Source organism: Squalius cephalus (assembly GCF_949319135.1).
Source record: "Squalius cephalus genome assembly, chromosome: 9".
Lineage (NCBI taxonomy): Eukaryota > Metazoa > Chordata > Actinopteri > Cypriniformes > Leuciscidae > Squalius > Squalius cephalus.
The window spans coordinates 41,298,599-41,324,376 of record NC_137130.1 but is presented as its reverse complement, the minus strand read 5'-3'; the positions used below and the strand labels follow the sequence as shown (position 1 = coordinate 41,324,376).

At 35.9% G+C, this 25,778-nt stretch overlaps 1 protein-coding gene across 1 annotated transcript; it reads left to right on the top strand.

Annotated features, from left to right (window-relative positions):
- Nucleotides 1–229: 229 nt before the first annotated feature.
- crfb2 (cytokine receptor family member b2) lies at nt 230–25,590 on the top strand. The gene is made up of 7 exons (XM_079880656.1): nt 230–515; nt 6,004–6,136; nt 7,913–8,085; nt 11,427–11,575; nt 17,300–17,450; nt 20,511–20,623; nt 23,877–25,590. Exons 1-7 carry the CDS (start codon nt 467–469, stop codon nt 24,432–24,434), a joined length of 1,326 nt encoding a protein of 441 aa, XP_079736782.1. The 5' UTR covers nt 230–466; the 3' UTR covers nt 24,435–25,590.
- Nucleotides 25,591–25,778: the final 188 nt, after the last annotated feature.

Below are 25,778 nucleotides of genomic sequence, written 5' to 3'. Positions count from 1 at the left end.
AAAAGAAAATTAAACTAAATGTAATACAACAAATTAAAATTAGTTAATTCATTGTTAATAATAACTGGTAATATCAAAAAAATAAGAACAAATGTGGTATTTTGTGGAGGTTGAAACTATTACAATATAAATATCTCTAATGTTCAAGAACGAGGAATGCACATGAGAAGCTCCAGAGCCTGAGAGCGCGTGGCCCACGCTGAATGCTGCGCATGCGCACTGACGTGACGGACAAACCACGCCCATCGCCAGACTTCAAACATCAAGACAACCCCGGAAATGGTACAAAAGAAAATGAAAGTGTGTGAACTCCACTCTAGAACATTTTGTTTTACAATCTCAAAAGAACGCGTATAATGTCGCAGTGTTTAAACGGTGCTATGTGAGAAAGTGGAGTCGAGCCTGTGGTGGATAAATCACGGCATGAGTAAAGACTGGACCGATGTAAAGCCGACAGCCTCGCGCGATGTCTGCAATAACAAGAGCACTGACAGCCGCTGTCCTGCTTCACATGGGTGAGTGCGGGCATTTATGATTTATCATAAACCTGTGTGTGTGTGCTCTTCTGTTAAAGAGGAGGAACACTACAGTTATTGACATGTGGAGCATATGACATCTGAATCAGGGTTATTCCATCTCAACTCAACAAATAATAATACACTTCCCATGCGGATTTCTTTTATTGTCTGTTAATATTGTTTGGTTAATAGTCCAGTCATTTTAAGCCAAAATGGGGGTCAACCTTGAACAAATTGCAACAGAAGCACTCAACTGATTTTGTATCCTCAATATGTCCTGAGTAAGGAAAAAAAAGTCCCGAAGAATCCCATTAGGGGAAAGATTAGAAAAAGACCCAAATATAGTCTATTCATACGCCTATTCATTCTTTCTCTTAAGTGAATAGAGTGAAAATGTTAACCTTTAGATATCACCATGAAAATGACTGAGTTGATTACTTACATCAAGACAAACAAAAAATGTATTACAAGTTTTTTTTTAATTGTTTGTTAACATGGACAAACGGTGCATAATCTAATTGTGCCAATTTGCATAAATACCACAACAGATCTAAACATTGGGTATAGCCAGGTGAAAATGTCTTGTTGAATCTTGTTGACACATAACAGTAAAAAACTTGATTTTAAGGTCTGAATGAACCCATTTAGGCTACCCATGAGCATTAATACATAGAGGCAGGAAGAAGTACTTTAGAAACCAGCCTTTATTAATGTTTAAGAGATGGGGTTTGGGGCTGGGTCTGTGGGACTGTTTCTGGGGGACGAGTCTGAGGGAAGAACAGGAGACAATGGGAAGGAGAATGCAGAAGACAAAAGGTAGGTAAAATAAAAAGTGAATCCCCAGAAACAGACCCACGGACCCAGCCCCAAACCCCATATCTGCAATAATAATTAATAAAGGCTGGTTCTTCCTGCCTCTATGTAGTAATGCTCATGGGTAGCCGAAATGGGTTCATTCAGACCTTAACATTAAGTATTTTACTGGTATGTGTCAACAAGATTCAACAAGACATTTTCTCCTGGCTTTACCCAATGTTTAGATCTGTTGTGGTATTTATGCAAATTAGCACATACGTAATTAGATTATGCACCGTTTGTCCATGTTAACACAAGTTTTTTGAAATTGTTTAATACATTTTTTGTTTGTCTTGATGTAAGTAATCAACTCATGGTGATGTCTAATGGTTAAAATTTGTACCCTATTCACGTAAGAAAAATAATGAATGGGCGTATGAATAGGCTATATTTGGGTCTTTATCTAATCTTTCCCCTAATGGGATTCTTCGGGACTTGTTTTTTCCTTACTCAGGACATATTGAGGATACAAAATCAGTTGAGTTTGCTTCTGTTGCAATTTGTTCAACCTTTTTTCATAAAATGACTGGACTATAACTCTTGAAAATCAATCAAAAAATGTAAGCTATTCTTTATTTTGCATCCATTCTACTAGGAATGCAAATTATATGTTTTTGGAGCATTAAGTGTTCGTACAAAAGAACATAAAAATTAAAACCGAGTGAGTTTGGTCGTGTTGACTGCCAGTATCCCAGCTTTTCACATCTCACATTAATAATCATCATACATGAGGCATCATTCGAAAGCTTAAACCCTTTAGTATTTATCACACTTACACTTTTACAAATTGTTTAAAAAAGAAAATGGAGTAAAAGAACTTGCTGTAAAGTAATGAATTTTAACTATTTTTGAACTATATTCACTTTCAGTCACGTGTGAATATTCATGTGTTACAGCATTGATACAGAAACAGAAATGTTGTTTCAGTGTCATAAACTGAGATTTAATCTGTACTCTATGCACAGCTGGATTTAGTTGTGTGATGTTTGATATGATTCACAGCCATTGGTTTGCCTATCGTTCATCCACTTCTAGTAAACGAGCCATGTTTGTTAAAAGCTTGTGTTTTGCACTGAGGCTTTAAAAGGGTGTCGTTTGAGAAGTTTGCCAGGATGAGTGTGTGGTGGCACTGGCACGATAAGCAGCTTGTGTGGTGAAGACGACAGGAAACCTGAAGAGAAGTGTAGAACAACACACACACACACACACACACACACACACACACTCATCCGGCCGTCACTTCTAACACAGATGGCAATCATGTGGCCTGTTTGTACAAAAGTGTGTGTGTACTTGCAGTATATTTATTTCCCCTTCACCTTCCTAGTTTTAGATGCACTTCTAATGGGGAGACTTGCATTTCACACGCCTTATTCGAATATGGGTTAACATTCAGTGAATTAATCAGGTTTTTATTATCTTAATGGGGGATATGATGGATAATGCATGTAATGAATAACATCCCCTTGATTCTTCTCCAAAGAAATCCCTGATGGCTCGTGCTTCTGTCGGTCGATATCTCTATACACACGGCCAAGGTCTGCTTCGTTCTTCACTTAGAGGGGGAAAGAAGTTTAGATGAATATATATATGTGCTGCAATAACAATGTATTTATTCAATGTTTTATTTGTATAGGGACAGATACAATAGCCTAATCATAGATAAAACTGTGACAACAGCCTCTCAATGTGTTTATCACAGTGCTTGTGGCTAATGCTAATTAACAACAGTAATGGTGTATCACAGTGCTTGTGGCTAACGCTAATTAACAACAGTAATGGTGTATCATAGTGCTTGTGGCTAACGCTAATTAACAACAGTAATGCTAGCGATGAGAAACAGCGTCTTATTAGAGAGATGTGGATGTGTTTGCTCACATTTATTTATTCAGCATTTTATATTCAATTCAATTCAAATCACATTTATTTGTAGCACAATACAATACACATCGTTTCAAAGCAGCTTTACAGAATAGTCCATATTACAATTTACAGAGATCTGTTATCAGAGGAAACTCTCTAAGTTATGTATTTCAGAAATGTACATGCACAAAATCACAGTTAGCTAAAAAAGTATTAATTTAAACACTGTAATAATTAAAGGCAGAAACAATGAGCTCACTGAAGTAATGAATAGGCCTACTTGTTTGTTAACAAATGATTATGACATTTAGAAAAATGTAGCATTGGTGCAACTTTATGCAATAGATTGCTTTAAAATCAGCAGCTTTACAGTATTAAACATGACAAACAGAGTCAGTGTTGCATCAGTTATAAAGCGTCTCTCAGAAGAAATGAAGATTTACTCCTCAGAGGAGGCGGATCCTCAGAGCCACACCCACCTATGACATCATCGCCACGGACCAATGGCAGCTCAGAGGTGTTTAACTGTGAAGTTTAGTTCACTTTGGAAAGCGGTTTCAAATTCCCGAGACGTCCCTGAATCCCGGCCGCTGTTCTGAAGTTCGCTCCTCTTCATCAGATGGACTAGAGACTGAACAGACTCTTGATTTTGACCGTTCCACTTCGCTCTTTCTTCCCCCGTTACCTTCTGATCCATTATTTACATTTCACTCAATATTCTTATTTATTATTTACATTTTATTCCTTCTAAATTTGTTTGATGCGTCGTTCTATGTGTCTTTAGCTTGGGCTGTTGGAGAAAACATATAGCCTACAATTCCACAATCAAATAAGATATCAATGCTGTAAACCATGACTGAGCAACAAACATTCAGCGGTTAAATCTCTAAATAATTAATATCGTTCTCTAGAGTTGTGTGTGCTGGGGGTAAATTAAGTCGTTATGATCCTATGAATCAAACCTTTTACAATTGTGCCCAAAAAGTTCAATCTTGGTCTCATCCGACCACAAGACATGGTTTTGGAAGAGCAGATATTTGTTTTTGCCAAGTGTTTTGGATGTTTTGTTCAGCCAGAACAGGCTTGCGTCTCATAGAGGATACGAGAGATAGCCGTCACATGCAGGGAGCAAACACGACTCTCTGTAACTCTTTGTAATGTCGCTGTCGGCCTCTTAACAGACCCGCGTTCACTTGTTTATTGCCTTGGGAAATGTCGTAGCCTCACTTGAGCAATGCCTTTCGGCTCTGAGATGTTGTGTAACATGTTTAGTGAGCTCTTTGTGTCCATGGCTCTTGAAGTAGCATGAAGCTAAGAAGATGTCAGAGAAGTCTTACAGCAACAGCGGAGGGCTTTATCTGAAGGGTTTCACTGTTTTGTAGTTAAATATATGTAAATATATTTTTTATTTTTTTGAAAATATATTTTAAATATGTGAATATATTTATATGTCAATATATTTTCTAACAACATATATGTTCATATGTTTTAACTTTTGCGAATTGTTTCATTTGAAATATATTTTGAAATTTAAAAAGTTAACATTTTCACAACATTTTCACAAACAAACACATTTTCAATTTATTTTTTACATTTTTATTTTATTTCATTTTAAATCTGAGTTCAGCTATTTTTTTGAGTTGACAGCTGTCCCCAGTTGTAGGAAAGCAACTATCTGTCATTTTACATTGCAGTCATTTAAATGTAAGTACAGTATTTATTATAGCTGTGTGTCATAATACAGCAGTGAAATATGGTAGCCTACTGTTGTGTATAGGGGAAAAGGTAGAGGAATTACTATCATCAAAATACATTTTCGACCCTTCTTTAGCAAGCTAAACATTTTATGACCATATATTTTGTCATATATTTTACATTACATGTTATAAATGTAAATATCTTTCACACTTAACATCATATATTTTGTTATATTTCAGAATATATTTCAAAATTATAAATATAAGTGAACAACAATGCAAATATATTTCAATGTATTTGGAATATATGCCACATATATTTTTGACACTTTAAAATATATTTCAATATTTTTTTTTTTCTGTATGGGACATGAGCTTGATGATTAGCTCATCCTCAACACACACACAAACCGACTTTATTATTACTTTGGATTTGGGGGTAAAATGTTACAAGGCCAAGTTCATGGTATGAAAAATGCTAGTTTTATTTTTTTTTTTTTTTTTTTAATTACATTTTATGATCAAGCATCTACTTCATCACTAGAAATAATCAAAGTAACCCGTTGTTATGCAATGATTTAAAAGTCCCCCTGTAGTCAATTACTCTATCCCTTAAATCTCCTCTTTGATCACCAAAATTGTAACTCAACACCTCATTTAGTATGCGTGGTTCTATGAATATGCAAATTAGCCCCGCCTCCGCTCACTCAGCTCAGAGATCCACTGGTTGACGATCACACGTTGATCTGATTGGTTACAAGGTAGTTTGTGACGTCAGAAACACCAGCGATTTCAAAGCGTGTTTTTGAGACTGTCTTTGGTTCACTGCAGTTTTAAGGAGGAAATACTCAGCAATGCTGTCGACTTATGAACTTACACATGCTTTGTCTTAAAGCAGATTAAAAACACCACATAGACACATAAACAACATTAAAAGCTTCACCACAGGGGGACTTCAAGACATTTCTCCTTATGTAGAACCTTTCTGGCATGAAGTGTTCTTTAACCTTGAGCCAGGAACCCAGTGTAGAATTGAAAACTTGATCTAAATATTTTTTCCCTTTCTGAAGCATTATGCATGGACATCCCTCCCCCGGTACATCTGGTCCTGTCTTCCCAGTACTTCGTCCACTTGTTGTCCTGGGAAAAGGGTCCCGGATCTCCTGATGGCGTCCACTTCTCCGTCACAGTACAGACACAAAGGTATAATCTGACTTTCACACACACAGCACAGCAGAGCATCATACACACTAGCCATTCGTCTTAATTAGACACTGTTGGAAGTAAGTGACCATATAAAAGTATGAATTATTTCTGCATAACAATAAATCAGATAAAAAAGACGTCCTGTATGGCATACGCACAGGCAGTAAATGAGAAACAGGCTCTGAAACAGATTGGTTGTGAAAGTGTGTGTGAATGAGCGAGCGAGAGCTGGGAGGAGAGAGAGGTGAGGTCATGTGGAAAGCTGTTATATGGAGATGATTGGGCATTTCCCTGAAGTTCCCCAATTACACAGGACCTGGAGATGTATTGCAATCCCAGTCATTGAGCCTGAGATTAGTCATCAGTCACTGTGAATGAAAAGCGCATGAGAGCTAAATCATGTGGAATAACTGACACTCTTAAAAATAAATCTTCCAAAAGGGTTTTTTCCACAACAGTGCCATATAAAAACAACGATGTTTGGTTCCCCAAAGAGCCTTTCATTGGTCAGTTCTTTAAAGAATCATTTTTTCTTAGTGTGAAGAAAATGTCAACCTTTCATCTAAAGATCCTTTCTTCATTAGTGACTCCATGGGCCGGTTTCACAAAGATAGACTTTGACTGTGGCTTAGATATAGTAGATAGTCAGACTTCAGATAGACATCTAAATCAGACCGTTGCACAAAGCACTTAAGACTCTGACTATCTTAAGTAGGACTACACTGCAATGCATTCTGGGTAAAATAAGACACTTTTCAAAACAAAAAACATGGTGGATCGAGTAAGCGCATTCAACCGCTCAGTGCAGTTTACCCCAGCGGAAAACATGTGTTTGTTGGAGGAGTATAACAGTTACAAGGACATTTTACTTGGGAAATGTAGCGGAGAATGTAGTAACAAGAAGAAATGTTTAAATTATGAGCCATTTTCCCTTTTCTTTTGGCTGTTTGTAATGTGACTGATTGTTACTCCTGGTTGCCAAGGTAACAGAGTCTTAGACCTAAGTTAGCCTGATAAGGTGTCTAATCTTTTTGGTCTAAATTAAGTCAGTCTTTATTTTTGTGAAACAGTCTAACTTGCATTAGACTAGTCTATGAGCGAATTTTAGACTTGTCTAACACTATAGACCGGTCTAAAATAGCTTTGTGAAACCGGCCCCATGGATGATTCTTCATGGAACCATCGATGCCAATAAAGAGCCTTTATTTTTAAGAGTGTAGTTGCGACTGTAAATCATACACATGCTGGTTATTAGCACCTGTAACAATTATTAATAAAGGCCCTTTCACATATGGCTGGGAATCCATTCCTTAAAGAATCGATTAGAGAGTCGTTTCCAAAGTGTGGAACTGATTTCACGAAGGGGAATCGACTCCTCATTTAGAATCGGTTTCATTTCAACAAAGCTTATAATTAACTCGCCTCTCGCTAGTAGTGATTAGAAGTCCGATTCATTTCCACCAAAAGGTTCTTTTGGCTAGTTCCTTTCAATGAACCATATAAAAGAAAAACGATTTAACGGTTATTTTTTGGCTATGTTGTCCACAATTTAGAGCGCTGCACGGATTTGGATGAAATAATAGACCATGACATAATCGAGGGTCTGGATCTTATTCCCATTTCAAATAAAATGCTAGTTTTTTTTTTTTAACCTTTCTTTCTAATAGCTGTTGATAATTCTGAAAGAAAGCATGTTGAGTAAAAAAATAAATAATTTTGTTGATTATGTTTGGATGGACGCTTGTTCTAACTGTGAATGTGTTTGTGTTGCAGTAGGACAGAAGAGGTGGTGAAGGAGTGTGAGAATGTGACGTCTCCTCTGCGATGTAATCTCACAGAAGCCTTATCCGATGCGGAGGAAACCTATTATGTCAATGTGTACGCTTCTCTGGGCGAACACACCTCGACTGCAGCCAAATGCAGCGAATTCCAGCCCATTCTGAACAGTAAGAGACTGATTTCTGTCTACATGAACCACGAAACATGGCTACTGCACACAGCAGCGATTGTGTTGACAATCCTATGGTATCCATCTTATTTTTAATGTGAGAGCAGAGCGCCCATTTTTAAATTAAGCGTGTCCAGGCTTTCGCTCACATCCAGTTAGTTTAAGCTGTTCAAAACGGTTATGTCACTTGATATTACAAACTGGTATTTCTTACCATACGATTTTAACGTATTGTCATAATTATAAACACATTGGTTTACATAATTTTATTCTTCACATTTTCCAGGATCAGACACTGCTAAAAGCACATGTTCTCAAAAATAAGTTAAAACAATTGACTCCAAGCACAATTCCTTGAGATGCCCTGACGTTTGTATTTTATTCAGTTGCTTATAAACATATTAATGGCAAATGTGTCATTACACTCTATTTAGCACAATCAGGGCTACCATAATATGTGAGCAACATGTATGTACATGTTTGTATTTTTGACTGAATAATGTTTATGCATGGTTATTGAAAAAACTAAAAATGAAAGTTTCTGAAATAGGGCCACAAAACACATACTAAATATGTGTCCACAAGACTTTTGACTAATTGATGTTGTCGCTTAGAGTTTTTGCTTCAAAATGATCTGAACATCATCCTGCCTAATCATTCACATAAAACAATACATTGATTTAAACTTTGTAAGACACGTTTTGTTTGGAAAAGCTATTTGCGTGTGGGCGTAAATGATCATGAATAATGATGTGATTCACACCTGAGAAGACAATGACCCGCATAATGAGCCTTTCACTCAGGTGTCACTGAGAGCCTGTTTATTTTCTTTATTTTACAAAAGCACAATGTTTCGTTTCGATTGTAAGTGGACATAAAAAAGTAGACATTTAACAGTTTATTTTTTCATATTTCTTAAGTCTGTATGACCATAAATGATGGAGTATTTTAAGTCTATTTTGCTGCTATGTGAAAAAAATCGAGCAAAACGATCCCAGAGGGTTAAAAATGTATTTAAGTAAATTTTCCTACCCTTACAAAAAAATGTTTATTCAAGTGTGCTGTTAGTATTATTCTTTTAGACTAAAAATAAGAAAGTATTCTTTCATTCTGTTTCATGTACTTCTCAGAAATATACTTAAAATTGCACTTAAGCATACTTGACTTGTACTGACAGAAAGGTCTTAGTATATTTGGACTATACATGCGTCACAATGATGAAGATGAAGGAGAGTTCAAAAAGGTTTCTACAAACAAAATGGTTCTTTAATGAAAACAAACTCCGGTAATCCACAAAGATAAAGTAACAGTGTGCGTAGTATGCACACACAAACACAGAGTGAGGGTGAGGAACTACACAGTGATAATGAGGAGATGGCGAACAGGTGTGATGAGCAACTGATGAGTGGCGGGAAAATCAAACAAAGGAACACGTGATGAATGAAAACAAACTGAAAGTCCATGAAAGTGAAACTAAAGATGAATAAGTCCAGATAACTGTGACAGCATCTACTCAATCTTTTGATCAAAATATACTTAAAACTATAATTAAGTAATCTAAGTATACTTATATTGTAGGTTTAATCTTTTGATTGAGAAGCCTATTAAATACTTTTTCACAGTTTTACATAGTCTTATAAACTTACATTGTTTGAACATATTGATTTATAAAGAAAACGTTCTTAATTCTGAGTATCTGAATTTTTGTGTAGTCCACTGCTAGTGTACATAGGAAGTGGACTACACTGTACATTTAAGTACAGTTAAAGGTATATATCAAGTATAAAAATTAATACCTAAATAGGAAGTTTAATTATAGTTCACTATATATGATTTTACACTGATGGTAAGTTTACCTAAAGAAACCGTACATGTATAAAACTACTAAACTAGTAGTTTACTGAGAGTATACTTCAGTGTGCATTCATAAACTAAAACATTTGCTACATGTAAAGGTGCATTGTGCAATATTTAGCAGGATCTGTTGACAGAAATGCAATATCATATACATAACTATGTTTTTAGTGGTGCGTAAAGACCTTACACAATAACCCGTTATGTTTTTAGTTACCTAAGAATGAGGCATTTCTCTCTACACACACCGTGGGTCTCATCAACATCAACATGTTTCTACGGTGGCCCTGGGCGGACAAACGTGTTTTGTCACTGTGTTGTTCTTCATGCAAAGAAGCTATAGCTAAAGTCAGCGAATAAAACACTGTCTCAGACGACGACATCACTTCCTGTCGGCCACCGTAACTTCTGTTGGGTGCAATTCACAACCTCACCACTAGATGCCGCTAAAACTTACACACGGCACCTTTAAAGGAGAACTCCGGTCAATTTTAACATTGAGCTCATTTTTTTTGTAAATTTGGAGTGCTGTCAGTACAGAGAACAACGACAAAAATCGGTGTTGCCTACACCGTGTTATCCTCTTTTTAAAATTTGCACCCTGTTGACTTCAATGGGGCAAGTTTTAAACCTGCTTTTAGCCTCTTAACATCCTTGATGTGTCATTACAAGTGCACAGGTCATGTGAGTGATTCCTTTAGAGTGAACACGAGTGAATCTGACTGCAGTAGATGTGCAAGATATGAATAAAAATGATGTTATTTAAGCCAGTGCAAATACCTGTGTTTACATCCTGTTTTCGGCTGAAGTCCACAGTAGTCGATTGCCGAGTTCGGGCGCATGATCATACGTACTAAACCTATGCGCGTGAACTCGACAATCGACTACTGTGGACTTCAGCCGAAAACAGGATGTAAATACAGGTATGTGCGCTGGCTTAAATAACATCATTTTTATTCATATCTTGCACATCTACTGCAGTCAGATTCACCCGCGTTCACTCTGAAGGAATCACTCACATGACCTGTGCACTTGTAATGACACATCAAGGATGTTAAGAGGCTAAAAGCAGGTTTAAAACTTGCCCCATTGAAGTCAACAGGGTGCAAATTTTAAAAAGAGGATAACACGGTGTAGGCAACACCGATTTTTGTCGTTGTTCTCTGTACTGACAGCACTCCAAATTTACAAAAAAATTAGCTCAATGTTAAAATTGACCGGAGTTCTCCTTTAACTAGTAAACTCTCAGTATACCGATAAGTTCACTTGTAGTATATTTGCAGTACGCAAGGAATGTACTTGTGAAGTAGTTGTGCACTCAAAGATGACTTTTATACACTAAAAAGTAGCATTGAAACAGCACACTTACAAGCATACTTTAAAATATACTTGAACTTTCCTTAAGAATACTTGAAGTTTGCTTGTTGTTTGTGAGTAGCAGTGCTTATAATGTGTGTAATATGTTGTTTCTGTGTTCTCCTGAAGCTACGATGGAGGCGCCACTGCTGTCCGTCGCCGCATGTAATCGCACGCTCTGTGTGAGTCTCAGAGCTCCTGCTGAGAAACTGAACAAAGTTTACAATTCATACAAGTTTGACTATATACTGGTGATCAGCAATGAAGATGGAGCAAAGGTGAGAGGACAGCTGAGCACTTTACATGCTGCATCTTTAATACTGTATACTTTATACTTTTATACAGTATATACTTGCTCATTTGACCACACTGTACTGGCACTTCATCAACATTATCCAGGCACGTATTCTGGGAGTTATTTGCTTTTCAGAGCGTATCAAACGTGTGTGTAATCACCTGATCAGCTCAATAGACATGAACTAACAGTGCTGAAGGCGAGACACTACACTACAGCACTGATCAAACTATCTTGGGTTATTGTGTAGGATATTTCACAACGAAAATCACTCCACATTGTACACTTTTAAGTATCTGCTAATGCCAAAGTTCAGTATCTTCCTAAAACAACAATATAAATATGATTCAGCTCATAAGTACATCTCATAACTGAAAATGAGTTTGTAGTGTCACCTTTGACTTGCTCATCAGTGTTTAATCAGTGTGTAAAACTGCTTAAAACAATATTTGTTGTACAAACAAACACAGTGTGCAAACATTTCATTAATGACAACTGTCATTAATATAAAAAATATTGAGCGAGGAAGGGATGAAGGAGATGGAAATGAAAAAGTGACTGATAACTTTATCTTATTAAATAAAAACATATGTGGGATATTTACAGTTGAAAAAAGATAATAAATCACAATATATGTGATTGCAGACCTTTGTAAATGTTTAAAATCGCAGAAGAATCATGATAATATGGTGTTGTGGTGAATCTTCTGCCCGTCGTTATCTCGTTATTAGTTCATTTGACCTCACCTGAGGCCCAATCATGAGAGTAGTTGAACAAACTCTGGGTTACAGGATTAGTTTCCAGTTGACCAGTCCAGTCAGGCTTTGAGTTCATGGAGTGTGAGCACATGAAAGTGTGACATCATCAGTGAACAGCCAATCGTATGCTTGGAAACTGTGATTCACTTCTCGCAAGAAAGTCGGCAAGATTCACTTCTCTCTTCTGCCGAGGATTAAGAGATTGAAGAATATGGAGTATATTAATGCATTTACTCAGCGAGGAAATATCTTACTATATCAGTGCAAGTGAAAGTTATGAAGTAAGGTTATATAATATACATATTTCGTCCCCTTGGAATTATAAGGTTCTATCTGACATTTTTGTCAGAAGTTATTCACATATTCTTATTCTGTGACAATTTATTTACATTATGTGATGTTTTTTTTTAAGTTGTGTACATTTTGGGACTTTTTATTGAAAAAACAAAAAGGTTCTATCTACAAAGTCGAACTCTAACTTGGCTCTATAAGGTTCTATCTGCGTGAGCCAATCAGCACTTCGAATGGACAGAAGAGGACCAATCAAAAAATGAGTCATAGAGAGTATAAGTCTGTGTTTTAAAAAATGAGTCACAGAGAGTATTATAGTTCTGTGTTTTAAAATATGAGTTTTTGAGACCTTGAAAAAATGAAAAAATTAGACCTTTTTTGTGATTATATAGTCAGTGAATCATTTTTCAATGATTATTAAACTTTATGAATTAATTTGCTGATGCATGTCTGTTTTCTTGCAGTTTTTAAAGTCTTAAAATGTCTTAATTTTTACAATATTAAGCCTTAAAGGTGAAATAGTCAACAATTTAATTGATGGGGTCTTAATTACAACAATAAACGTTAGCATGTTATTTCAGCCATACTGATGTCTAGAGAGAAAGCCATTTTACCTGGCCCACTTTAGGTGGAATAAAGTCCTTCTCAGATGTATTACAGTAGCTGCTTTTTGTCTAAACAAAAGAAAGATTAAAGTAACAATTTCTGCAATAATGTGTTTAATTACCCACCAAATTGGTACCAAAAATTAACATCTGCACTGGACAAAATATTTAGACCTACCTTGCTTAATTTGAAATGTCCTAAATACATGGAAGTGCTAAAAATATGAAATAAATGTCATAGAAAGGATCAAATTTTACTTTCTAACAAATGTTGAGACATTGTTACAACATTAATAATTTTATATTTAGTGTTCAAATAATGTTTTGGCAGATAGAACCTTATAATTCTAAGCGAAAAGTGTTTTTTTTGGAATTAGAAGGTTCTATCTGCATTTGACCCATTCCAAAAATCCCCATTTACAAATTTGAGAGGATTTTGATATTGTATATTTAGAATACATTTAGGGTCCCTGTTATTTTCATGTTTGAAAGAAACTTGTTCCCCATATACATTTTCCTATATGTAATGCAAAAACTTTGAAGCTCAATATCTCAAAACTGCTCAGAACGCAGATAGAACCTTATAATTCCAAGGGGACGATTTAGGTATACACAGACTGACATGTACACTCACATTAAGTCATTTATAAATCTTTATCTACCGATTCACAATCTTATTTATATTACCTGTATATATTTGTTCATTTGAACTAAATGCTTAATAATAATAATTGTTCAAATAAACGTAATGGATTACGGGTATTTTAATTATGTAAATCATTTAAAAGAATTATAATAAATAATCATTGCTAAAAGCCAGACAATTTTGTGTTTAAAAATCTTTTATCAAATGTGTAGCAGAAACTGGGGAGTGGCTTTATTGCGTCAGACTCGTGTCACTTCTGATTGGTCCAGTTTGGGTTTGCGATCTCTTACGATCTAATGACAAACACTTTCCCAGTGCCGTAACCCCAAGCTAAGCTGAAACACAGCTGGCGATCCACCTAAACCAGCTTTGTGGTATCGGCCCCAGCTCTCCCTTCTTTTCCTCTGTCCTTCGGTCCTGTGAAGTTCCATTAGATCATTTTATCAACTCTCTCGTTCGATGTCTTTCAGCAAAAAGAATAAATCTTTAGTCACGTCATGTTGTTCATTTGAGTGGAAAAGCCGAATTCCCTGAAAACATCCACCAATGCCATCTTTGATCATATTTGAATGACCCGTCTCTCTGTGTTTCTAATACAAATGTTTGCTGCAGTCTTCGTTCTAATGATTTGTTATATATCTTAAATTTAAAGGGAAAAAAGGCTTTAAATATAAAACTTGGAATAATTTAGCAAACATCTTAAAGCTGACTGTGCCTCCATCACTAAACGAGTTTAAGCTACTTTTAACTGATTGTGTGTTTTATCCTTTGGTAAACTGGCGTTGTGGTCCTTGATTGTGTTTTGATGTGTGTTTGTATGTTTATGTTTTTGCAGCTGCTTTCTTGATCAAGTCACTCTTGTAAAAGAGATTTTAATCTCAATGAGTTTTTAACCTGGTTAAATAAAGAAAGAATGAAAATTAGGAAATCATTATAATGCAAAGTTTATGAACGACTTCTCACGGCTCTTTTTAACAGTTGTGTGTGCATTAAATAATATGTTATGTGTTGTCCCAGGTGAAAAAAAGTTCACTAAAATACATTTTATTTAAGTGCACTTAGTACACTTCCATAATGTACTTAAAGTGCTCTATTTTCGTGCACTTATTTTGTACTTAATATACTAAAAGCTTATCTTTAGTACTTCTTAAGATAAACTTAAGATCATCTTAGTGTACTCAACTGTGCTATTTTGAGACACACTGAAGATGAACTAAAGTGTATTTTTAATATACTATTTCAGTTTTTAAAAAAAAAAGTATTTTGTTACCACTTTTAGTAAAACTGAAACCATCTTTAATGTGTTTTAAATACAATAATAAATTATTTAAAATATAATAATAATATATAATAAATATATACAAATTATACTTATAATGTATTCCTAGGTTAAAAAAAGTGCACTAAAATACATTTTATTAAAGTACACTTCCATAATGTACTTAAAGTGCTCCATTTTCGCACACTAATTTTCTACTTAATATACTAAAAGTTTTTCTTTAGTACTTCTTAAGATAAACTTAAGATTTTAGTGTACTCAACTGTGCTATTTTTAGACACACTGAAGATGAACTAAAATATACTTTTAACATACTATTTCAGCTTTAATTTTAATTTTAATTTTGTTACCCGTTTTAGTACAATTGAACTTATCTTTAATACATTTTTTAAATACACTAATAAATTATTTAAAATATAAGAATATATAATATATCCAAATCATTTTGATGTATTGCTCACATATTTTTTATATAGTAAATAATTTATTTCATATATATTTTAACTATGTTAACAGTACCTTTATAAAACATAATTAAATATGTTAATGGTGTATTTTAAAAGTAGTCAAGTACACTATTACTATTGCTTCATTTATGCTAACATTATACTGTTAAAATGTTAATATTGGTAAAATTGTCCACCATTGTGCAGTCTCTTCATGAAGCTGTTGCTTTTAATAAAATAACTATTTTAAAGTTAGATGTAATACATTTGATAAAAATAACAGTAAATGTAATTCATGTAAATGTAAACACCCATAGTTTAAAAGGAAATACCACAGATACAATTCAGCACAGGTATGGTATGTAATGTACAAACAAACAGCATCTCTTTCTTGAAAAACACTTTAATTTTTTGAGACATTATTCACACACAAGTCCAAACAGACCTTATAGTAGAGGTGGGAAAAAAAGAACACAAGTGGCAAGCTTAAACTATAAAATTATTAAACTACAGCATACAGTACGTATCTTAAATATGAACAAAACACGATTTTCTTTTCTTTTTTAATTTTACAATCCTTTCCCAAACAAACCTTAGGGAAAAAACAAAACAAAAAAAATTGATAGCAGTATCTTCATCTCTTCGAGTCTGATTCGACTTCGACTTGAAAAGCTTGGCTCTGATTGGTCAAATTGAATGTAGCTGAACTGAAAAAGACGTGCTGTTACACCGAGTCAAAAATACGACTGGCAAAGTAAACGTAAATGTAATACAAATCTTACCTAGAATCACAACATAATGAGGTTCCAAATGTCACACGTCATGCAAACTTGAAGATGGGGGAAAAAATAAAAACAACACTAACAGTTACGTTTTCTATTAACGTTAGATAAAAAAATAATCTAAATGCTGTCATGATCACTCAACCTTAAAGGTGGTATCAGTGATTTCAGGCCCAAAAAAAAATGATCACATTCATCTAATCTTTCCTAACGATCCGCTAGCTGCCCGCCCCATAAGCATGCCGTCAAAAAAACGCGTCTCTGTAGGCAGCCTAGGCTCTGAGATCTGTACACAAAAACAATTGGTTTCACCAACCACTCAAAACCAAAACAAATAGTGTTCCAACCAATCACCGACAGGGGGAGGGTGTTGTGAGGTTTTGAGCCAGCTTCTTCTTCAGCTCCGACTTCGTGTGCAGCCGTGCACGAGCACAAAACCTCACAACACCCTCCCCCTGTCGGTGATTGGTTTTTCGGTGATATTTATTTAAAGTGTAATTAAGCATATATTTATTACCAATATACTTGTAGTATACTTTTTAGAGATATATTAAAATTATGCTTGTGTTTAGCATATTTATTTAAAGTAGCCTTAAGCATATATTTATTACCAATATACTTGTAGTATACTTTTTAGAGATATATTAAAATTATGCTTGTGTTTAGCATATTTATTTAAAGTATAATTAAGCATATATTTATTACCAATGTACTTCTAGTATACTTTTTAGAAATATATTAAAATGCAATTCAATGTATTTTTAATGCACTTCAAATAAGCATGTTGGTAATACAAATGTATTATAAACATACTATTTGTATTTCAAGTATATTTTTAATACATTTAATACTACGTCTTTTTCACCTGGGGTAATTGCTGCTGTTTGTGTTGACTGGTAGTTTGAGAAGGAGACTGAAGGGTTGAGGACCGTTCCCCTTGATGATCTGACCCCTGGCCGAAGGTACTGTGTGAATGTCAGTATCAAGAATCGCAGCACACCACACAGAGATCCAGTGTGTGCCGAAGTCCCTCGCACCACTGATGTCTCAGGTATACAGTTTTCTCCAGACTCTAACCGTATTAGACTGATACTGCAGATTCAATATAATGGCCAAATAAAGTGCATCAGATAATCATGTCCTCGACAGCTGCTTCTAAACTGAAAGTTGTTGTATTGGATGAATTGCATGAGACCGTCACCCAAACCCAGCTGTGATTCGTGTTGTGGCCCAGTTGTTCAAAAAGATGAATCTGGATTAGACTGATCTGGATTTGAAAATCCCATGTTTCGCAATCCAGGATCCGGGAATCCATCTTAGTTTTCTGCTGGTTTTTCAAAGCGTGAAAAATCGGATTCACCTTGATCCTGATTAAATATTACCAGATCTGGATTTCCAGTGGGACTTAATAGCACAAAGCTTTATATAGAGACAACAGGTAGAACAACCGTCAGCGTCGGGTCACTTGAGAGAAAACTGCACAATACAATGATACTAACACCTTCCCCCTCATCTGACCTACGACAAATTAATAAAAATATGCATTCAATGAGGGCTGCAGTTGTTAGAAGGTACTGGTTCATCTCTGATGATTGTGTTGTCATAATACACAGTGATAAATGACAGTTAAAATCAAACATTATTTTTGACAACTGTTTGGGGATGATTTTATGGGAGGGGGAAAATCTACATGTATTATTCTAGGCTTAACAGATCCTTAGCTACTTTATCACTGTAATTGCTGAATAAATCATGCACAAAATATAAATGTGTGTATATGTATATACAGTATGTGTCAGGCAAAAACAAGAAGGAAGGATCTAAATGCAGCAATATTATTTATTAATAACAAAAAACAAAGAGAATCCAAACAGTAGCAAAGGTGTGGCAGTGCAAACACTGAAGAAGCTGATGCTGTACATACAGTGAAAGATAGTCAACAGAACAGGGAACAGGTGTGACGCTATGGCTATGGTAACCATGGCAACTGAGAATGAATGAGAACTAATGCTGCGTTCACACCAAGCGCGAATAGAGCGTCTGGCGCGAGTGATTTCAATGTTAAGTCAACGTAAAGACGTGTTTACGCGTGTCTAAAGGGCCTGCGTGAGGCGTTTAGCGCGGCGCGGTGGACGCGAATTGAGCGTCTGGCGCGAATGATTTTATTTGGTGCTTTTTGTGCATTCACGCATTTGAGGCGAATTCGCGTCTGACGGCCGAGTTGAAAAATCTGAACTTTGGCGTGTGTTCCCGCCGCCTTCACCAATCAGGAGCCGGCTTGCTGCTGTCACATGGTGAAGTGACGGGATAAACTCCCGCCCGGAGTCACTCATTCAAAATGGAGTATAGCATTATAGCAGAATATAATATTCAATATAGCAGTTAACTGAGTATCACTAGAAAGTGAGTGTAGTGAGTATCACTAGAAAGAGCACCAACAGTGGTATCCGTACCACAGTTTGAAAAACATTGATAGTTTTTCAATATTTAATATACTGTATTTAAAATTTCATATACATTTTCTAACCGAAGACAGATGGACAGGCGCTCTGCAGCTGGGATAGAGCTGGTTTCCTGAAGGGTGACCCTCGCTCCAATGCGGTGACTCTCTCGATGAATGCTCGATCAACATCAGCCATCTTGCAAACAGACAAGCGGATTTCGCCTCAGACACGCGTCAATTTCGCTTCAAACTTTTGCTTTTTACGCGCGTCAATTTCGCTTTGGACGCGCGAATGTATTCAAAATGTTCAAGCGTCCAACTAGACGTGGTAGATGCGAATTTGACGCGCTATTCGCGTTTGGCGTGAACGCACAGTAAGGCAACCGAAACAGGGAAAACCAAACTAAAACACAAAGAAACGTAGGGTATTTTTGCACGCCAGTGATGTACCAAATGCTAAAAATGGAAAAGTTTTTCCTTCGCATTTTTCATGTACAGATGACAATGTTGTCAAAATGATCTCCATTCATACGAATCCAGGAAAACGACTAAAATCGCTGTATTCTGCTGCTTGGCCAGTAGATGGCAATGTCACTTTGTAAAAAAATAAATAAACATATAATACGCATGATGTGACCGTTTTTACAAATTTACTTTTTTGTTGTTTATACGGACACAATAACAATATCGGTTTCAAACACGTGCACTTTTAATCCCGTTTTCAAAAGTTTGTGTTTTCAGGCCCCAAAACGCAGTTGTCGTGTAAATGAACGGACAAAATGCATAAAAAGTTTCAGGTTTACTTGAAAACAGAGTCGTTAATAGTGACAACATGATGCAAACATTGTAAGATTTATCAGAAATCCACCCTTATACTAGGATCAGGATAATCCAGAATTTTTTGGATCGTTTTACAAAAACATTTTGATCCAGATCAAAACCAAGATTGGATTTCGTCATCTAATCCGATTTCAGAATCCTTTTATCTTCTTCTTTTGAACATCTGGGTCTAAGACAGTATCTATTTACAGTGGTTAAGAGCTGCTGCTAATTCTCATGTTGATGAAACATACTGTGAAAATGTTTATCACAAAAATACAATATAAACCAAACCAGGGAAACGGGGAGTAACTGAGCTCGTTTTTGGACCCAGCAGTGGAGTCAAGTGTGAAAGCACTGAACGTGAGAGATTACGTGCTTTACTTGCTGAAATACTGTGTTTGGTGATGTCCAGTGTTGTGTGTGTGTTTCTGAAGTCCAGTGTTGTGTGTTTCAGATGCAGTGATCTCTGTCATCCAGTGTTGTGTGTGTGTTTCTGAAGTCCAGTGTTGTGTGTGTGTTTCTGAAGTCCAGTGTTGTGTGTTTCAGATGCAGTGATCTATGTCGTCCAGTGTTGTGTGTGTGTTTCTGAAGTCCAGTGTTGTGTGTGTGTTTCAAGATGCAGTGATCTCTGTCATCCAGTGTTGTGTGTGTTTCTGAAGTCCAGTGTTGTGTGTGTGTTTCAGATGCAGTGATCTCTGTCGTCCAGTGTTGTGTGTGTGTTTCTGAAGTCCAGTGTTGTGTGTGTGTTCCTGAAGTCCGGTGTTGTGTGTGTGTTTCAGATGCAGTGATCTCTGTCGTCCAGTGTTGTGTGTGTTTCTGAAGTCCAGTGTTGTGTGCGTGTTTCAGATGCAGTGATCTCTGTGGTCCTGTGTCTGCTGACGCTGCTGATACTGATGATGTGTTCTCCGAGACTGATCTCTCGCTTCTTCTGTCTGAAGCCGCCGCTTCCAGCTGTCCTGGTGAGAGCAACACACTCTACATGACGCAAGACATGTTAGATTTGATGAAGTGATGCAGGAGAGTAATATCTGGCCTGGATCTGTGTTCTCTGTCAGAATAAATCACATACATGCACAGATACATCACACGCTAAAGGAAAAGGAAAACATTAAAAAGCATCACATGACCTCTTTAAACGGATATTTTTTATTTTACTCTTTATTCTCTGACATAACGAACCAATATAAGAGACAGTGACCACAGATCACAAGCATATTCCAACATAAACCAGATACATGCATCATCAAAACACAGATGAACAACGACTGCAGAGAATATAAACGGTTATTTTGATTACTCAAAATATTAGAGTTATTAGAGTATTAGTAGACGGTTAGGGTTCAGGTTAGTAGAATAAGTTGATATGTAGTTACTTCTAGTCAGTAGCTAAAACTACTAGCCTAACTTATATACATAATAAAGACAAGTAAACAGTCAGCAATAAAAGAAGTACAAATAATCAAAATACAAGCAATAGCAAAAATAAATACAATAGAGATACAAATGAAATAAGCTAGACGCTCGTTCAAGCGCAAGAAGAAGTGAAAGACCTCAGTTTAGCACTGTCTGACGCAGTTTTCTCAGAACCAGTCGAGGCCTTTAGCATCCTCTGAGCGTTTGTTCTCACAGCATTGCATTGTTAGAATTCAAAAAAATGTTATCGGCCAACTGGCGTTTGACACACTCTACTAATACTCTACTAATACTCTACCAATACCCTAATAATACTCTACTAATTCTTTACTAATGCTCTACTAGTACTCTACTAATGCTCCACTTATATACTACATACTCTACCAATACCCTAATAATACTCTTCTAATACTCTACTAATGCGCTACTAATACTCTACCAAAACCCTAATAATACTCTACTAATACTATAATAGTACTCCACTAATATTCTACTAATACTCAACTAGTACTCTACTAATACTCTACTAAAGCTCTACTAATACTCTAATAATATTCTACTAATACTCTACTAAAGCTCTACTAATACTCTACTAATACTCTACTAAAGCTCTACTAATACTCCACCAGTGCTCTACTAATACTCTAATAATACTCTACTAAAGCTCTACTAATACTCTACTAATGCTCTACTAATACTCTACTAAAGCTCTACTAATGCTCTACTAATACTCTACTAAAGCTCTACTAATACTCCACCAATACTCTACTAATACTCTACTAATACTCTACTTAAGCTCTACTAATACTCTAATAATACTCTACTACAGCTCTACTAATACTCTACTAAAGTTCTACTAATAATACACCAATACTCTACTAAAGCTCTACTAATACTCCACCAATACGCCACTAATGCTCTACTAATACTCTATTAATACTCCACCAATGCTCTACTAATACTCTACTAAAGCTCTACTAATACTCTACTAATACTCCACCAATGCTCTACTAATACTCTACTAATATTCTATTAATATTCTACTAATGCTCTACTAATGCTCTACTAAAACCACTAATACTCCACCACTACACCACTAATACTTTACAAATACTCTACTAATATTCTACCAATACCCTTATAATACTCTACTAATACTCTACTAAAGCTCTACTAATACTCCACCAGTGCTCCACTAATGCTCTACTAATACTCTACTAATAGTCTACTAATGCTCTACTAATACTCCACCAGTGCTCTACTAATATTCTATTAATACTCTACTAATAGTTTACTAATGCTCTACTAATACTCTACTAATAGTCTACTAATGCTCTACTAATACTCCACCAGTGCTCTACTAATGCTCTACTAATATTCTATTAATACTCTACTAATAGTTTACTAATGCTCTACTAATGCTCTACTAATGCTCTACTAATATTCTATTAATATTCTACTAATGCTCTACTTATGCTCTACTAATACTCCACCAATGCTCTACTAATGCTTTACTAATGCTCTACTAAAGCTCCTCTAATGCTCTACTAATGCTCTACTAATATTCTATTAATATTCTACTAATGCTCTACTAATGCTCTACTAATACTCCACCAATGCTCTACTAATATTCTATTAATATTCTACTAATGCTCTACTAATGCTCTACTAATACTCCACCAATGCTCTACTAATGCTCTACTAATATTATATTAATACTCTACTAAAGCTCTACTAATGCTCCACTAATAATCTATTAAAGCTCTACTAATGCTCCACTAATAATCTACTAAAGCTCTACTAAAAATCTATGAATATTCCACTAATAATCTACTAATGCTCTACTAATGCTCTATGAATATTCTACTAATGCTCTACTAATGCTCTACTAAAGCTCCACTAATAATCTACTAATGCTCTACTAATGCTCTACTAATACTCTACTAATACTCTACTAATGCTCTACTAATGCTCTACTAATACTCTACTAATGCTCTACTAAAGCTCCACTAATAATCTACTAATGCTCTACTAATGCTCTACTAATACTCTACTAATACTCTACTAATGCTCTACTAATGCTCTACTAATACTCTACTAATGCTCTACTAATACTCTACTAATGCTTCACAAATACTCTACTGATGCTCTACTAATGCTCTACTAATACTCTACTAATACTCTACTGATGATCTACTAATGATCTACTAATGATCTACTAATGCTCTACTAATGCTCTACTAATGCTCTATTAATACTCCACCAGTGCTCTACTAATATTCTATTAATATTCTACTAATGCTCCACAAATACTCTACTGATGCTCTACTAATGCTCTACTAATACTCTAATGAGAACTAGCTGACATGTAGTTGCAAAGTTACTTAGAGACAGAACAGTGCAAAAGTGCAAAAAACATTGGTAACACTTTACAATAAGGTTCATTAGTTAACATGAACTAAGAATGAACAATACTTCTACAGCATTTATTAATCTTAGTTCATATTAATTTCAACATTTACTAATACGTTATTAAAATCTTACTATTTTTGTTAACATTAGTTAATGCACTGTGAACTAACATGAACAAACAATGAACAGCTGTATTTATATTAACTAACATGAACAAAGATGAATAAATACTGTAATAAATGTATTGCTCATTGTTAGTTCATGTAAGTAAATAATTAAACTAATGTAAACTAATGAACATTATTGTGAAGTGTTAGCATAACATCGCCTCATCAGCTCATCTTCTGTCATTTTGACCCTGTATAACGAATGCCTGTTGTTTTCCAGAGCTCGATCGAGAGCGGGAATAAAGTCCTTCTCTTCACTCCCGCTGAACTCATCAACACACTCTTTGAGGACAGAGACTCGGTCCAGAAGACGAAGAGCAGCAGCGAGGAGGAAGACGAGGAGGAGAGCGTAAGATACGAGAGAATAGTGGCACACTATCTGGACGCTCGAGGTTCCCCTCTGCTCGTTTGCCCAGTGTCCTCTAGCTGTGATTGGAGTGGCGATGTTCACGCGAGCCTCAGCTCCTCCACAGACGCTCAGAGTCTGATTGTGTTTGAGCCGACGGCTTCTCCTCAGGGAACGAGTCCTCCTCCGAGCTCCAGCATCGCTCTGCACACACATGAGGACGACGGAGAGAGCGCTGCGGATGTGAACCTGTTCTCGGTGACCATACCAGGAGTTTCTGCTGAACCTGAGGAAACCTGCAGTGTTATAGACGAGCTGCTGTTATATCCTAAGAACCAGTTACTGACCCGTCCACAGTCACTAAACTCCACTGGGAAACACATTCCAGAGGAAGACGATGATGAATGTTCAGGGTACTTGAGTCGAAATTAGATTCCTGGGAAATGAACTAAATCCTCTGCATTATTTCAGATTAGACGTGAGAATATTAAAGGACACGCAAGCATATAAAGATGATTAATGTATTTTTATACTTTTTTAAAGTGTTTTTTTTTTTATTGTTCTTGTTGTTTTAGTCTTGTTTTGAATATGCATTTCATTCTGATGGAGATGATGACGTACAAACAGTATTCTTATTGCCGGATGAGGAACAGAAAGTGTTTATCTCAAACATAATTTCATATTCATTTATTGAGTCATTTTTCCATTATTCTCGGATATGTTTAGGTCTCAAGGACCGTTCACACAATAGACAATAACTATAAAGTTTAAATAATTGTTCTAATTCTTTGAGAACTGCGCAGTTCACATCACAACTACAACTATAACAATAGCTATAACAATAACTACAACTATAACAATAACTATAACAATAACTACAACTATAACAATAACTATAACTATAACGACAGTGGAATCACACAATTTCTTTACAGCTGATGAATGTTAGAAAGTTTTCCTGTAGCTCAAACGGTGGAGCGGTGGCGCTCGCGACACCAAGGTCATGGGTTCGATTCCCAAGGAAAGCATGTAAATGTGTTCTTGAAATGCACTGTAAGTTGCTTTGGATAAAAGCCTCTGCCAAATGCTTAAATGTAAATGTAAAAACCATCAGAATCCAAGTTTAAAAAGCACTTAGACGACAAAACGTGTTTTTATAGTTCTGGTTATTGGTGTGAACGGGTATTAAAGCTTGTGCTGCCGTTCATTACGAACAAAGAAAGACATCCGTCTGTTGTTACTGATGATATTTTTAACATCAATTAAATCTTATTTTTTATTGAAAATATACATAGAGCAGATCTTTACTGTAACTGTAAACTGCTATACTGTGGAGTGTTCGGCATTATATCACACATTTCTGTACGGCAGCTCTGAAACAGTGTGTATTGTGAAAGGCTATACAAATAAAACTGACTTGTCTTGTGCACAGAAGTGTAACATTAAACACCTTTACCATGTGTGATCTGTAAATCTGCTGAAACCAGGATCAGATCAGATCAGGATCACGTGTGTAAAGCAGTTCAGCTGCAGAATGAAGACCAACACGCAACAGGAGTTATACGTCTGACGCACAACTCTAGACATTAATCTTGTGTCGTGCATCTTTTCCCCGGAGTGAGTGTGTGTGTGTGTGTGTGTGTGTGTGTGTGTGTGTGTGTGTGTGTGAGGGAAGCCGATCACATGGCAATGACTCATGCTTGTCCTGCTTAACACATTTGACATTTAACACACACTCGCTGTTGAGAGTTCATGAACATGGGATAATCAGTGACG